General features: G+C 38.5%; 1 protein-coding gene across 4 annotated transcripts in view; it reads right to left on the bottom strand.

Moving 5' to 3' along the window:
- FXR1 (FMR1 autosomal homolog 1) overlaps nucleotides 1-15,444 on the bottom strand; it is a 57,410-nt gene that overhangs the window by 28,797 nt on the left and 13,169 nt on the right. For all 4 annotated transcript variants that reach the window (XM_043990973.1, XM_043990975.1, XM_043990974.1 and 1 more), the window contains exons 2-4: nucleotides 5,811-5,863; nucleotides 4,460-4,553; nucleotides 1,591-1,662 (exon numbers count right to left, since the gene is read on the bottom strand). In XM_043990973.1, coding sequence (XP_043846908.1) covers nucleotides 1,591-1,662; nucleotides 4,460-4,553; nucleotides 5,811-5,863 — 219 coding nt within the window. The remainder of the gene's footprint in view (nucleotides 1-1,590; nucleotides 1,663-4,459; nucleotides 4,554-5,810; nucleotides 5,864-15,444) is intronic.

Here is a 15,444-nt window from a genome sequence, read left to right as displayed (position 1 = left end):
CCATTTTACATTTGAGAAACCCAAGGCAGACAGATTTCAAGTGACTTGCTCAGGGTCACACAGCTATGTAAGTGGCTGAGGTCAGATTTTAACTCAAAGTCTTCTCGATTTCCAGCCCATCTATCTATCCACACCAAGATGCAAAATTCTGCCAAGTCCATTTAAATCAAAGAGCAACCTGGGGATTGTGATTTTAACATCCTAATAACTGCACTGCATGAAAATTGGTTTCCTTTTTAAGCATGTGCCGCTCTGTGATGATGGGGGTGGGGGCCGCTTAGGATCAATGACCTAATATCCCATGGCAAGCCCAGGATCCTGTGATGTGGTAGCGGCTTCCTTTCTAGCCTGTGCATGCTTGCACAATACACACCAGGAGCCTGTGTGCAGGAACAATCGTCTCCCATTATTGGCAAGGCCTGTAGAGGAGGCAAATCCTTCCCCAATCTACTGCCTATGTTACCCCCATCATTCAGGAAACGATTCACTGATGTCTTATTGCCAAGCTCACCTCCTTTCTTCCCCTGCTCTTAGCTATAGCTAAGAGACCTGCTTTCACCCTTGTAAGCCAGCTACGCCCAATGTGGCTGCTTCAAGATGAACAAAGGTTTCCATGGAGCACAGACAGGTGGGCTGAGCAGGAAAGGAGACCCTGCTGAGTAATAGAGGAGACTGCCCTGTGTAGTGAGGTAGGAGGAACAAAGGTTTGCCTCTCTCCAACCCGGAAAGAAAATTCCTATTCTACTGTCTCAGCTCAACTCTCAAAGAGTAGGCAGCTTTTAACAAGTTTGGCTATGGGACAATACCAGTAACCCATGAAGTCCCTACCAAACCAAAGTAGGAATGTGGTAGGAAGACTGAGGGCAAAGTGGACAAGGGTGGCAGGAGACTGGCTGTTATTGATTCTGAAGGCCACCGTAACACTGGAACTGGTGGTAGAAGATCAACCAATTCAGCAGGGATGAGAGGGATGAGAGGGATGAGAGGGATGAGCACTTTTGCTGTGCCTCTGGCTGATGCAGCAGCCTTTCGGTCAGTTACATCACACTTCTAACAATTGCCCCATTTCATACAGTAAGAACTCCTGCCAAGGATGCTTCTACCTATCCTACATGTGGTCTTACCTTCAGCTCCTGGTTCTACTGTGGGGATACAGGGACGTTTCCATAGTGAGGCTAACACTGATCACACACTACTAGCAGCAGTGCTCACAACTATTCAAGAATTCTCCTGGAGAAACACTCATTTCTATACGTGACACCAAGGGGTGATCTGTGAACACCCCAATGAAACCGTCTTTCTAAAGGTACTTGGTTCTAGGTATACTGTTCCTCACCAACCACAGATTTCAACCATCTGAATGAATTGCCACTGCTTCCCACAAGCAAGCCATTCTATACAAAACAGGATTTCTTAGGCACAGGATTTTGAAATCAAGAAAGATATATAAAGGGTGCTATTGCTGTTATTTTCAGCAATAATCCTTTTCCTAAACAATCACTCAGAAGAGGTTGTTCTTAATTATTTCCTCATTTCCATTCACTAGATGGTGGGGAAAAAAATGCACCCTACTAGGTGTTAATAACTTACTTCTCCTTTCATCATCCGGACTTTTGCAAGCCACCATCCACATGGTTCTTGGTCATTTGCTCTTGAATAAACCTGAAAGGACATAGTTATAAAATTTAAACACTCATATCACATCACAGATTATCCAAATTACCATCCTGAAATGACAGGTTGCTTAGGAGATGTGATTGATTCCATTAGGACAATTAGGAGAATCCAATTTTGTTGTTGTTGAATTCTGCTTCAAGGAAATGTTTCCTAGAAATTTAAGGTTTTATTATTAGAATTAAAATTGCATTCAACAAACAGGGAAAAGGCCCTTGCTTATACTCTAAATACCTGGGTTTGAGCATATGAATAATTACTCTTCAAAGTCTTACCCGACAAGCTTCCACTCAATCTAAGACAACCATCTTATTTCAGTTTTGTCAGTTATGTTCTCGTTGTCGAGTCCTTTCAGACTCTTCAGGAGCCTATATGGAGGTTTTCTTGGCAAAGATACTGGAGTGATCTCATTGTACAGATGAGGAAACTGAGGCAAACAGGGTTAAGTGACTTGTTTAGGATCACACAGCTAAGTGTCTGAGGCCAGATTAGGTCTATCTTCCCGATTCCAGACCTGGCATTTTATCCACTGTGCCACTTAGCTGCCCATTACTACGAATCAGTTGTTTTCAAAGGTTGATGAATCTTTCATAAAAATTCACTCCAGGCCACGAATATAACATTTAGCTTCTCTGACAGGAATATAAATTAAACTGATAAGTGCATTCATGGATATTAAAAAAACCAAACAAGATAACTACTATAAAATGATAAGACTCTTCAGAATACTGTGGCTTTTCTGGTGATGAGGATGGGGGTGAGAAAGAAACCTAGTAAGCTCCTTGGTATAGGATATTTGAGCAGTGTGGATCAGTACCCAAAGCAGCTTTTTTCTTTTTGACCACAGTACCTCTGAGTGTGTTCAGACGAAAAGTTGTCTTATTTATAGAGAATGTAAGCAATAACTAAAGCAATAACTGCAACCAAATCTACAACTTCTCTATTTTAAAAAATCATTTGAAAGAAAATAATTTTCCTTTGCAACATTATAAGCCTACAAAATTTACTTTTTCTTTCCTAAATTGTAAAGTGATCTAGAGGCTCTAAAGTTATTTTATCTTTTAAAAAAACAAATCTTCAGCTTCAAGTCTTAGACCATGTTTCACAATCACTGTCTAAAATAGCAAAATCCATTAAAATATTCCATTTAAATTTAGAATTCAAAACTTACATGTTAAAAAGTTGTTTTAACATGTAATTGGGGAATAAACATTACATATCAGAAAAAATATTCCATTTAATGAGAAAAAATTGGTTATACTATTGTCTTACAATCTTTTTCATATTTTCCAATTGTTAAAATTTCTATGAAGACTGAATTGTGATTTTCCTTCTTAGACTTACCTTAAATTGGTTGTTGCTACTTTCCATGACAACATTTAAAAAATATATTTCGCTAAGTTGAACTGGGTAGGTGGAAGTATATTGATCCATTACAAAATATTTAACAATGTATCTGATGCCTCTGGTTCCACCTTCAAGACCTTGGGTGTGAGACCAGGAAGGATGACTCTATAAAGTGATTTAATGATCAATGGAAGAGAACCAAAAGGTCCTAGAACAGAGTTCACCGCTGACCAGGTGGAAAGGAAAATCCTTAAGAGGGAGTGGAGTTCAAGGGAGAGTGATAGTTTTAGGAAAAGGATTCTCCAGAGGCCCACATTAAGTGGCAGTTACTTCATTAAATAAATTAAGTGACCTTTTACCTGAGAGGTCAGTCACCTCCCTTTTAATCTTATAGCGGAGTATTTCGTGTCTGTCTGGGAAGGAATATACTACATAAAACAGCTTGTGTGACCATCGCTTTAAGGGCAGTTGGCTTAAGACAAGTTTCTGACAAAACAAGGCTCCAAAGGCAGAGCACTGATGGCATTATCCCAGCTTCTCTTTCCCCATTTATTTACTTTTTCATTTAATTTTGTTCCCCAAAATACACTAATTTGTGTGTGAAATGTTCCAATTCTGATCTTCTACCTTCTATTTATGTTGTGTTTACAAAGTTATTTTCTTGTGGGCTTTGTCACTTCTCAATGATCCAATTGTTTTTACCCTGTAGATAAGTCTATTTAAAAGAAATAACCTGAATATGAGAGTTGTAATGATTTACGTTTCCTGTGTTTCTCTTTAGGGTTGGGATCCTCTCTCTGGGATGGAATGGAGGGAAGAAAAGATATAGTGGGAATGCAATAGAAAATGTCAGGAAAGGGAGATTGCAGCTGTGGAAAGCTGCAGTAGCTGGTCCATGCATGCCCAAACTGCCCTTTTCCTATTCTCTGTTACAAAACATAGCTCACGGAAGGAAAGGGAAAAGGAGGAATATATGCAGAAATGTTTTTAACCTGCAAGGGCTTTTCAAAATTTCTAAGAACAATGACAGGAAATCATTTTGGTGAACACAACACAGATGAACAGAGAAATCCCCCCAGCCCCTCTCTTCCCTTCGTCCTCTGGTGTCTCTTCAGTTTCTTGGTTTCCTTTGAACACAGAATTTCAAGTTGTTTGTTTTTTTTAAAGTCCCTCTTGTCTTCTAAACATATTTGTAGGCCTAGTTCTTTCCTAGTGTACAAGCCACCTTTTGATTTCAAAAAGGAAACACATATTCCAGAATGACCAAACAATATACGTATCTCAAAGAATGTGACCGCTGCCTATGTCTTCCACAAGTGGCTTGCTGGTTTCATTCATTTTAGAGTAGTGAATAACAGCAAAGAAAAAACCCCAAGAAATCAACTTATTTGTGCTTTAAATAGATACCAACGTTTGTACAACAAACATAAGCACTCACCTCTACTTCATCTCCTTCACTAATTTCTTTTTTTATATCAGGAGGAGGAGGTAATCTTACTTCATTGAATGGAACTTGGCGTTCAGGCTGCCAGCTGAAAATTAAAGATATTTTATGCATACTTATAAAAATTATTTCTCACATAAAATAGCACATATTACATTTTTGTAATTAACTTCATAGTCACTATCAACCAAAACTAAAAAAACAAACTCTAGATAGCAGTGGGCTACCAGCAGAGAAAAAAATTCAAAATCCAAAGCATCCCATACATTGACGTTTACTATAAAGCTTTATGAACACTAGCTCGACTGTAACGTGCTAGAAATGACGTGTGATTGATCATCTGGAAATATATTACTGCTGTGAGACTTGTTATTTTGGAAATGGCACAGCCACGTAACCCTTTTGTTTGGGAGGAAGGAGTAGGTGGAAGAAAAAATAACTTTGTAAAAATTCTGAACTATTTTCCAGGGAGTTGTAAGCTATTAAAATTGCTATCAAAACACCCAGACAATTCAGAAACTGAATGTGCTCATAGTAGCCAACCTCCACCGTTGCCTGAAATAAAAAAATGGAAAATCTGAGCCTTCTTTTTCTAATATGGATGGAAATCCACCCCCCAGCCCCCAGCCTCTGATTGATCCTATATCTTAAAAAGAGCAGCTCTTGGGCAGTTTTGCTCCAAGAGGAGAGCTTGCTGACTTGATCTGCCTCACCCCCACCTGCATGCTCTGGAGAGGGACCTAGCAGCCCTGGACTGGGTTATGTCATTATGTAATATATTACTCCATCAAGTCTTTCTAGACTAATAACAGCTCAAAATAACCTTTGCTGTTCCTACTTTTCAGCTTCCATGCCACTTATGTTTTGTTATCAGAGGACCTAGCACTTGACAACATATAAAGCCCTGAATGGTTTACTTGTTATACTGAACTGGTCTAAATATAATTGTATAAATTTCAGAATGTGCATGAGTCTCTGCTTTAAAATAGGTCTTATGATGTGGTGGAACGTATTTGGACTAAATGATTTTTTCTTAAAGGGAGGTTTAGAGCCTTCTACCTTTCTTCTACATCCTAAAATATGTTGTATAATTACTATCCCAAGATAATTCTTGATTTCTCCCATCATTGCATCTCCCAGTTTCAAGCTCTGTCCAACTCATTCAGAAACTAACTTAGCCCTTTTATTTGACACTTCATACTTGTTTGTATGCATGACTGTGAGAAAAATATGTTTACAACAGACTGAGGAAAGGCAACTAAGTGGAATTTTTTTCAAACTCGAGGCTTTTAGAAATAAAGATCCAACAAATAGATGATGCATTAATTAAAAAAGAAAAACTTACTTATTTTCAAAAACAACTGTCAAGGAATCCTCATGAACATCTTTGATAAATCCCTATAAAAACAAAAAACAAGAATTGTGAACTACTAACAACCACATTAAGAACTGTTCCAAGTACTAAGAGAAATATAAAAAGAACCCCCCCCCCGTTTCCTAGTATACCCCCAGTAAAATGTCAAGAATGACAAAGGATGAGAATACTTAATGTTAGAGGGGTTTTATGGAAAAGGTTGGCAGTGGGAAATTTTGGTATGTGAATATAATGGAACATTACTATCCTATAAGAAATTATTTTTTGAGGGGCAGCTAGGTGGTGACCCCCCATTTTTTTTTTTTTGGTGAGGCAATTGGGGTTAAGTGACTCGCCCAGGGTCACATAGCTAGTAAGCGCCAAGTGTCTGAGGTCAGATTTGAACTCAGGTCCTCTTGACTCCAGGGCCAGTGCTCTATCCATTGCACCACCTAGCTGCCCCCTATAAGAAATTATTAAAATGAATACAAGGATAGAAAAGGAAGTGGTGGAATGGGGGGGAAATTTTGTATCAACTTTCTCTAATAAGGACTTGGTATCCAAGATATATAGGCAAATTGTGTATGCATATTTAAATGAATAAAGAGATAGAAAAAGTCAAAAACATTTTCAATGTTTTAATTATCCTGGATCTAGTATAGTTCACATAACTTATGATCTTTGCATGTTTCTCTTCAAAATGTCTAATTAAATAGAAGCCAGACTCCTCAGTCCATCATTCAACAAATTCTGACTTCACTTGGTAGGCTCTCTCTCTCCCACAACCACTACCCCCGCTACATTAAGTTATTCTACCATCAAATTGAACTAGTTGGTGTTCCTGAAACATAATATGTCATTTTCTGCACCCCTGACTGGGTTCATAATGTTCTCTTTTCCCCAATGTGTTCTTGTTCTACCACCCCCAGCTTCTGATCCATAAATTCACGGTTAGACAAATGTCCCTTCTTAACTGGTGTAGTACCACCTTCCTGGTCTTTCACATTATAGTTTGAAGTCTAAAATTCTCATGGCTAGACCCATTGCTACTTTCATCTTAGTATCCCTTACAGGTAGTAAGAAGACAGGTTTTAGCTGAAAGATGATCTAATCAGATGATCCAGGAAACATTTATCAAATGTCTACTGTGTCATGAACTAGGAAAAATAAAATAAAATGTCTCAATCTTTAAGGAGCTAACAATCTATGGGAAGAAAAAGTATATACACACGCATACCTCTTTACTTTCTATATATATTTATTCTTCATGATGAAACCCATAGTTTCTGATTCTCCCTTATCTAATCTGTTCCACTGACTTTTCCTTTAACCCCCCCCATAACCCCCAATACCTCAAGGTTTTGATAACTGTGGGACGCTTCAGTTAGTTATGCAAAAACAAAAATACAATGCCTAAGTATAATTTTAAAAATTATATTAGAGAATAAGCTTATGAGTATATGGACAAAATACTGAATCAGTTTATTTGATTAACAATGGCTATTCAAAATATAAGCTTAGACTTAAGACATTTTATTTCAGTGTGCTGCTAAATAATCTTTTGTAATGAATTTAAAGTGCCTAAAAACATCACTTTCAATATTATTTGATATTGAAAATCTAAAATTATTTTAAACAAAATGTTTTCTGATAGAAAATACCAATTTGATGTGCTTGTCTTTTTGTGAATATGTGATATACTATAAACACCAAGGAAACATGGGAAGAGACCCACAAAATAAACTGGGGACATATAGGAATGAGAAAAGTCCTCCTGTAGAAGATCAGACCTGAATACTGAAGGAAACTAGAGACTGGAAATGTATTCTTTGGGGAGGGAGATGTAGGGAGATGGACTGTCAATTCAGACAGACCAAAGAACGTGGAAAGGTAGGTTGGAGCCTGGTTTTGTGAACAGGGATCCCTCTATCAGATCGATACTTTAGAATATCACTGGCAGCTTAGTTCATGGGAAATGGAGATGGAAGATAACGTGAGGCCGAGGCGGCTTATGATGGGACTTATTGCTGTAATTCATGAAAGGTCAAATGGGCCTGAAGTAGGGGAATAGCTTGATTTTGAAGGTGGGAAGCTGGAAAAACAGGCCCCATCGAGAAATCATGGAATAGATTTGAGCTGGAAGGCACTACAGTGGTCACCTAAAACCGTTTCTACACAGCAGAGGTAGAACTAAGGTAGGAAGAGATGTTAAATTACTTTTAAGGACTTAAGGAGTAGCATAAATGGAATTTGAACCCACATAGGTAGCAGAGTTTGAATTTGAACCCAGGTCAAGTTTTCCTTTAAAAATTTGGGACTCTTGTATACAGAAAGGGCAAAAAGAAGCAGTGGAGATTAAGGACTGCCAAAGTCTAAAGAGGAAGAAACAGGAACAAAGAAAACATCCATTTTTAGTTTATTAAAAAAAAAAAAAGCCCAGCACTCATCAAAACCTGAGTATTGGGGTTTTGTGGAGGTTTTTTTTTTTTTGGGGGGGGGAAGAAGTCAATGGAACGGAGCAACAGACTAGATAAGGGAAATCAGAAACAATGGGTTTCATGATAGTAAAGAATTGAAAATAAAATTAATGTCAATGCACCAGGGAAATCGCTAAACAAAGTATGGAAAATCAGCGGTGCTAGAAGAAATGATACTTCTTAGCCTAAAATTCAAGGTCTCCTGCACAAATTAACAATGGCATACCTTTCCATCTAGTCCAATCTCCCTCTACAAGTGTTTGTTTTCATAATGAGATTTTACAAGACATTTTCCATTTGAAAATCCACTGCCACTCTTCCTACTGAAACTAACCATATTTCAAAGATGAGGTTAAATATAGCCCTCAATTTTTTTTTTCCTAAATTTTACTCCTAGACCTTACCAACAAGTCTTTTCCTATTTCCTCTGAACTCAGCAAATTTCTTGTAGCACTTAGCTTATCTACCTCATTATAATTCTTGGTCTACCTGTCTGAAAATTTTTCTGGAAAGAACTGGCTACAAACTAAGTGAAGAAGCTGTTTTATTATGGTACTATTCAAATTTCCCCCTCTTCACCTCTCGATTCTATTTTAACCATCATAATAGAACTACCCATTTGAAGGCCCTTGAAAAAATGTTAGTTTGCACTCACACACAATTTAAAGGGCATCAACTTTTAAATAGAATGGCTAAAATATAGCAAAATCTCTCATTAGAAATCATAGAGTTCTATTTTTTCTAATTGAGAAAGGAGTTTTTGCAATGAAACCAGGTTTCTCTAAGTAAATCAGCATGGCTGATATGGGAGGGGTTGTTTTAAATACTTAAACCAACCCAAGTTCAAATGTGGCCTCAGACAATTAACACATACTAGCTGTGACCCTGGACAAGTCACTTAACCCCAACTGCCCCCCCCCCTCTCTCTCACACACACACACACACACACACACACACACACGAGGAAAAAAACTTTGGGGTCACAATATGAAAGGTATGTAGCATTTGTAAACAGTTGAGATTGACAAGGCAAAGCAATGAACCAGAGAAGTCACACAAACTAGGTTCTATGACTAGGCAAGGAAGTCATTTAACCACTACTACACTGGTTTCTTGGACTGTTGTTGATAACTGTGCTCTTTGCGAACAATCCCTTTCATTTTTGTCTTTGCATCCCTAAACCTAGCAGGAGGTACAAGGTCTGGGACTCAATGTTTACTTACATTTCCCCTAGGTCTAAAATTTATGTTAATGAGGGGTAGTCTCATTCCATGAAAACCTGGCTTATCAATGACTCAATGACCCCTTAGAAATAAACACTTGACTGGCTCACAGCTTTTTTACCTTGTGGACTTTTCTTGATTTCTGCCCTAAGGTTACATGGAAAGACTTAGGAGGAAAGGAAAAAGGAAGCTTTTAAAAACTAAGTTTAATTCTTTCTAGGCCAAACACACATGTCTAAGCCATAAACAGCCCTACCAAGAGCAGGGTTAAGGAGTCAAACAGGTCTTATTAGGACTTTCCCCCTTTCTAACTGTAACAGTATTTCTGCTTGGAGGGCAGGGTAGCAGAGAAAGAATGAGTGAAAATGGGACAAAACAGATGTGCTAGATTTTGCAACACGTTAAAATGACACATTTTTGCTTAAATCTTAATGCTGGTTTTGGTTGAGTTTTGAATTGGTCCAGCTGTTTTTGGAAAACAATTGAGCAAAGTGATTGAACTGCGCCTAAACTTTTGTCCCTGTAATACACTGGGCATATACCCCAAAGAAGTCAAAGGCAATGAAAAGGAGCTCATAAAAAGCAGTATTTATTGGGAAAGAGATGAGCTGGACCTGCAATTTCACTGCTCTAGGGAACTCAAGGGTGAGGAAACTAAACTCCTACCAAAGGAGGTAGCAAACATTTAAGAGTAGTCATAGTGTTCATCATAACTGCATTTGTGGAGAGCTTTAAGTTTTGCAAAGTGCCTTACCTTTATCTCATTTTATTTTCACAACAACCCTGGAATGTAGCTGCTATTATTATCCCTAGTTTTACAGATGAGAAAACTGAAGTAGAGAGGTTATATGACGTGCCAAGGAAATCCACTCCTAGATAGCAATTTGTCCACCCCCCTCCACCCCCCCCCCAAAGCCCACCATGTAAATTCTAGGTCACAAAAATTCCCCGAGTCAATTAACTGAGATGGTGGCCTAAAAAAGTTGAATTGATCTTAGGCTGCTGAATTCATGGTGTTAAATGAAGTCCTGGTCACACCATATGGGGAATATCACTTTCAATTATCAATACCACATTTTAGGAAGGAAGAACACTGACAGACTATGGAGAAATAAAGAAAATGGTGACCACGATGGGAAGGAGACGTAAAGTCATGACATACAAGAATAAGATAATGGAATTAAGTAATTTCATCCTGTAAAATACTTGAAAGTACACTAGCCCTATTCTGTTTAGGTCAAGAAAACAGAATGTAGAAAGAGTTAACCACACAATTTAGTGGGCAGCTTCAGGAGATAGTGTATTTTTCTCTCCCTAGAAACCTTCAAGCCAAAGCTTTATTTAGTAGTCACTCAGGTGTCTTGTAGAACATTTTTGGCCTTAGTGTCAGGAAGATTTGGGTTCAAATTCTGCCTAAGACAGAATAGCTATGTGACCAAGGACAAGTCGCTTAAACACTTCTCAGAAGAGCACAGAATACTCAAGGCTGCAGTCCCCGGAAAAGTGCTAAACAAACTATATTGCTCAAGGAAGTTCCTCACCAAGAGTGCCCCATGAGGGTGAAATCATAGGTCTGGTTTAAAAAATTAAGAGCTATTAACAACCCAATACTGGTGATGTTCCTATGTAAGAATTTCCTGATCTAGCTGAACAGGTTATCTATCTCTGCTTCTGTTTATGGGATAAGGAGATGCATTATATTACAGTGGTCGTTGCATACCAAATTTTTCTATATGTGACTAGGATTACAGAATGGAATTTCAAAGTTTAGGTCTTAGAAGAAGATGGTAAGAGAAGGTATAGTCAAGTGAGTCTATAGGCCTACTAGACTGTGAAAACATGGACCATTAATGTGTCTCTCCTTTTGATGAAAATAACCACACTAAAACATCATTTCTAAGAGAATCTTCTCATAAAACTGGGAGCTTTGAAAAAGCACAGTAATCCTTCCAGTCCAGGTAGGGTGTAATAAAGGAGAGAGGTCTGGGCCAGGAGCCCATGGAGAGGAGTATTCCAATGCAGGAAGAAGCTGTGCACTGGAGCAAAAAAAAGGTCTTCAGATGCAGCATTAGAGAGGCCCAAACTTGTGGAGGGTACAGGAACAAGTGCCTGGTTCTAGGTTGAAGATCTAGGAAGGAACTAGGAAGGACATACATAGAAGTAAAGTAGTCTCAGCTCTAACTTCCATCTCAGTCTGAAGCCTATAGTAGAATAATCAAGGCAGGAATTTCCAGACCAAAAGGAAGCCTACAACTTCCTCAATGTCTAATGGAGGCTGAGATCAAGTGCAGTCTACTGGAACATCCGACAAGGTAAGTCCACAAGTTTTTTGCTCAAAACCCAAAGGGCAGTGATCAGACTTGGACCTGGATCACAAAGTTTGCAGCTCCAGCCTCAGCTGTCCCTGACAACCTGAAATAATTCAACACTTAATACTGCCCTATCTGAAAAAATGAGGAGTGAACAACCTCACAAATATATCCAAAAGTAATTTTGTTGCTAGATATGAATCTTCACTGTAAAGTAATAAATTATAGAGAAAAAAACACTTAACCCAAAGTATTATGTACATTTTAGCGGCTATTTTTCCAAGTTAGCATAGTACTGCTCGGTCCCCAGGACAGCACAAGCCAAATGATAAAATTTATTTTCTGAACTTTCAAAAATTGAAGGCCATAACCTCTTTGCCTGTAGTGACTCAAGAAAGCATGTAAAGAGGATCGACCTGAACAGGAATTTCTATCACTATGATTTTAGTTGCAACCGAGAAGTTTGGGAACAGAGAAATCGAAGTGTATTTTGAAATCAAGGGATGAAATAATTATCTAATTAATGTGGAGTCAACAACTATGCCAAAAGCTGAAGAATCAGAGAGGATAATGTCTGAAAAGGGCTACTGGAGGCTAGAGGAAGAATTCTTAACCAAAACAGGGATAAGAATCACAAAGGATAGTATAGATAGGATTGTTACATGAAATTGCAAAGCTTTTCTGGGGGAAAAAAATACAACAGAGAAAACAGGTGGTGGGAGATGGAGAGGATCTTTTCAAATACCCTGTTGGTGAAGCCATGTGCTATCCCAAATTTTCTGGAAAATAATTGTAATCATGTTTTTAAAAAGTGACAAACATGAAAATTTCAATCTATACCAAAAACAATCAAAGCAGCAATTTTGTGGTAGCAAAAAAATTTTAAGTAGGTTAACCACTGAGAATGGAGTATTACTTGGACAAATATGATGAATTCAGAAAAGCAAGAGAAAGATTATAAGTGATAAAGACTAAGTAGGCAACTACAGGAAAATAAATCACATAATGACTACAGCAATATAAAAGTAAAGAACAATAAAATGACATGGTGATTATAAAGAGTTGTATGGAAATGGGTAAGAACATATTCAGAAAAGAATGTGATGGCAACAACAAAAGGCTCTAGTTAAAATAATAATAGTAATTTGAGAATAGTTGATTTGAAGGTCACTGGTGAACACAAGTTTTAGCAGCATGCCAGGAAGTACTCCTCAGGCAACGGTTACATAAGAAGAGGAGTGAGTAGTGAGGTAATGAAGGAATCACAGGAAAACACCGCCTCCCCCCAAATTTTTCCTTGAAAAGGATAAAGAGATGGGACAGTATTTAAGATGGGCTAAAAAGCAATGTTTGGAGTGATATGACCTCGTTTCTGTAAAAAGAAGGAAACAAGAATTTATGTATTCTGAACCAGAAACTGTGTTCAAGTACTTTATGAATGTGTAATTTGATCCTCACATCAACCCTGAGAGTCAGGTACTATTTTACTATCCCCATTTGATCGCTGAGGAAAGGTCTCACTGTGCAGCCCAGCCACCTCTAAAGAAAGGTCTTAGAGACTAGAGGATATTCCAACAAAGGAGTCTCAGTGACTAGAAATCATTCTAGAGGCTGGGAGGAAGGTTAAAAAAAATTTTTTAAGGAAAAAAACAATATGCTCATGCCTGTTGGTCTCATTCTTCTTGGTGAAATAGGTTTAGGTCACTGTGGGCTAAATGGAGAGGCCCAAGAGAATTAAAGGTACCACATTTTCTCCAGTGAGACTCACTCAGCAGCCCTCATGCAAGCTGAGAAATCAGATAATGGATAATACAGGAGATAAAGATTCCCAGGTCAGGAGGGTTTGAGGCATGGAGAAAACAAGAAAAAGCTCAGACCAGATGGCCTCAATCTTCTTAGTGAAGGACAAAGTTAGATCATCTGCTGGTCAAGGGATTCTAAATAAGCAACTAGTGAAACATTTCTTAAAGAGGCACACAAGACCTTCAATTCAAGGCTAGATATAAAAAAGCAAGCAATATATGGAGGAGGAGATAGATTCAAAGTGATGGTTCAAGGAATCAATAGCCAACAGAGCTTAAGGCTAGTGAATGAAAGGGAGAGAAAAATCTATGTAGCAGTGCCCCAGTCCTAGACATTTTGCAGTTAGTTAAGTGTGGCAAAATTGGTGTAAGGTGTGGAAGTTTAAAAGCCAGGAACTGAGGTCAAAGCTGTTAATCTCTTGAATATGACTAGTAAAATCCCAAATCAAAATTATCTTTATCCAACCCCACCCCCTCACTCTTCGGTTCCTGTCTGGAGCAGATTATTTTACTAGCCTTTATTTGTATCCCTAGCACCTAGCTTCTGGCCAGGATAGAGTAGGTGCTTAATACTTGCTGACTGACCAAAAAACAGGGAAATCAATTTCATTCCAAACATTTTTCAAGTTACTTAGTGCAAGTTAATGGGTACACTAAGACAAAATAAAAACAAACTCAGGCCCTCAGAAGGCTCAAATTTGACTGCAGGGTGAAACCTGCATACAAAGATAAATGAAGTAATCTTTAAGACTGAACCCTGGAGAGAGGAAGAGAGTTAGGCAGCTAGGCGTTATGCACCTGAACTGACCCTTAAACAGGACAGGAATTCTGAAAAGAAATGAAAAGGAAGTAGATAGAAAACAGCTCCAGGGAGAAGAGAGACTGATAGCTCCAGCAAGAGTTCTGGACAACATGTTGATAATTTGCCTAACTATATAGTTATTTGTTATAAGAGGGGGTAGGGAGACTCAGCAGAAAGTAATACTTAAAAATCCTCCTCCCCTCCCCAACCACCAAAACTAAGCTACAGTTCTGAGTTCTGAGGAACTCATATAGCTCCTCAAGAGGAGAAATTTAAAGTAGGCAGGGGAGAGCCAAAAAAATGGCAGTCCTAAACAGACTGTATAAGAGGCGTGAAGTGCTGGGCCTGGACAAAGACCTGAGTTCAAATACAGCCTCAGACACTAGCTGCTGCAAGGCTGGGTGGGTTAGTGACCAGTAGGGAGTAAAGATGTGGTTTCAGTCAGAGAAACTAGGAGGCATCACTAAATATAAATGGTCTTGATTTCTTCAGTTAAGATGAAGTTATCTACTGAGAGAGTAAGGGTGGTGGTGGCGGCACTGGGGCTAAATTAGAAAAATAACTACAAGAGGGTTCTATAGTAACAAGTAGGGAAAAATAAAAGATTGCCATGGAGCACCTAAGAGAGATTAGATAGCATATTTATTTGGAGAGGGGACTGGGGATAGTTTTGAGTTTCCCCCAAAAGGTGCAAAAGATATCAGGGTGGATTCAGGGTTGAGGAAAACAACAAAATTGTAGATGGCAGCTGAGTAGGTGAAAAACTGCAGGGTCAATCTCTGAAAGTTGAAAAGTGAATCTAAGATTCCTTGAGGCTAGGAACTCAGATATTTAATGTGGTTTTTGTGGTGAAAGGGAAGATATTTTATAAAGTGAATCTAGAGCATGGTGGATAGATGGGAGGTTATGGTAAAGAATAGGTTTAAGAGGAGGCATATGAAGAGAGATGAAAATATAGGAGAGGGAGGGATTGGGTGGAGGGAGGGATTGGGTGGAGAGAGAGCCTGCAAGT

Source organism: Dromiciops gliroides, chromosome 3 (assembly GCF_019393635.1).
Source record: "Dromiciops gliroides isolate mDroGli1 chromosome 3, mDroGli1.pri, whole genome shotgun sequence".
Lineage (NCBI taxonomy): Eukaryota > Metazoa > Chordata > Mammalia > Microbiotheria > Microbiotheriidae > Dromiciops > Dromiciops gliroides.
The sequence above is the reverse complement of the archived record's forward strand: the minus strand, read 5'-3'. Positions and strand labels throughout refer to the sequence as shown.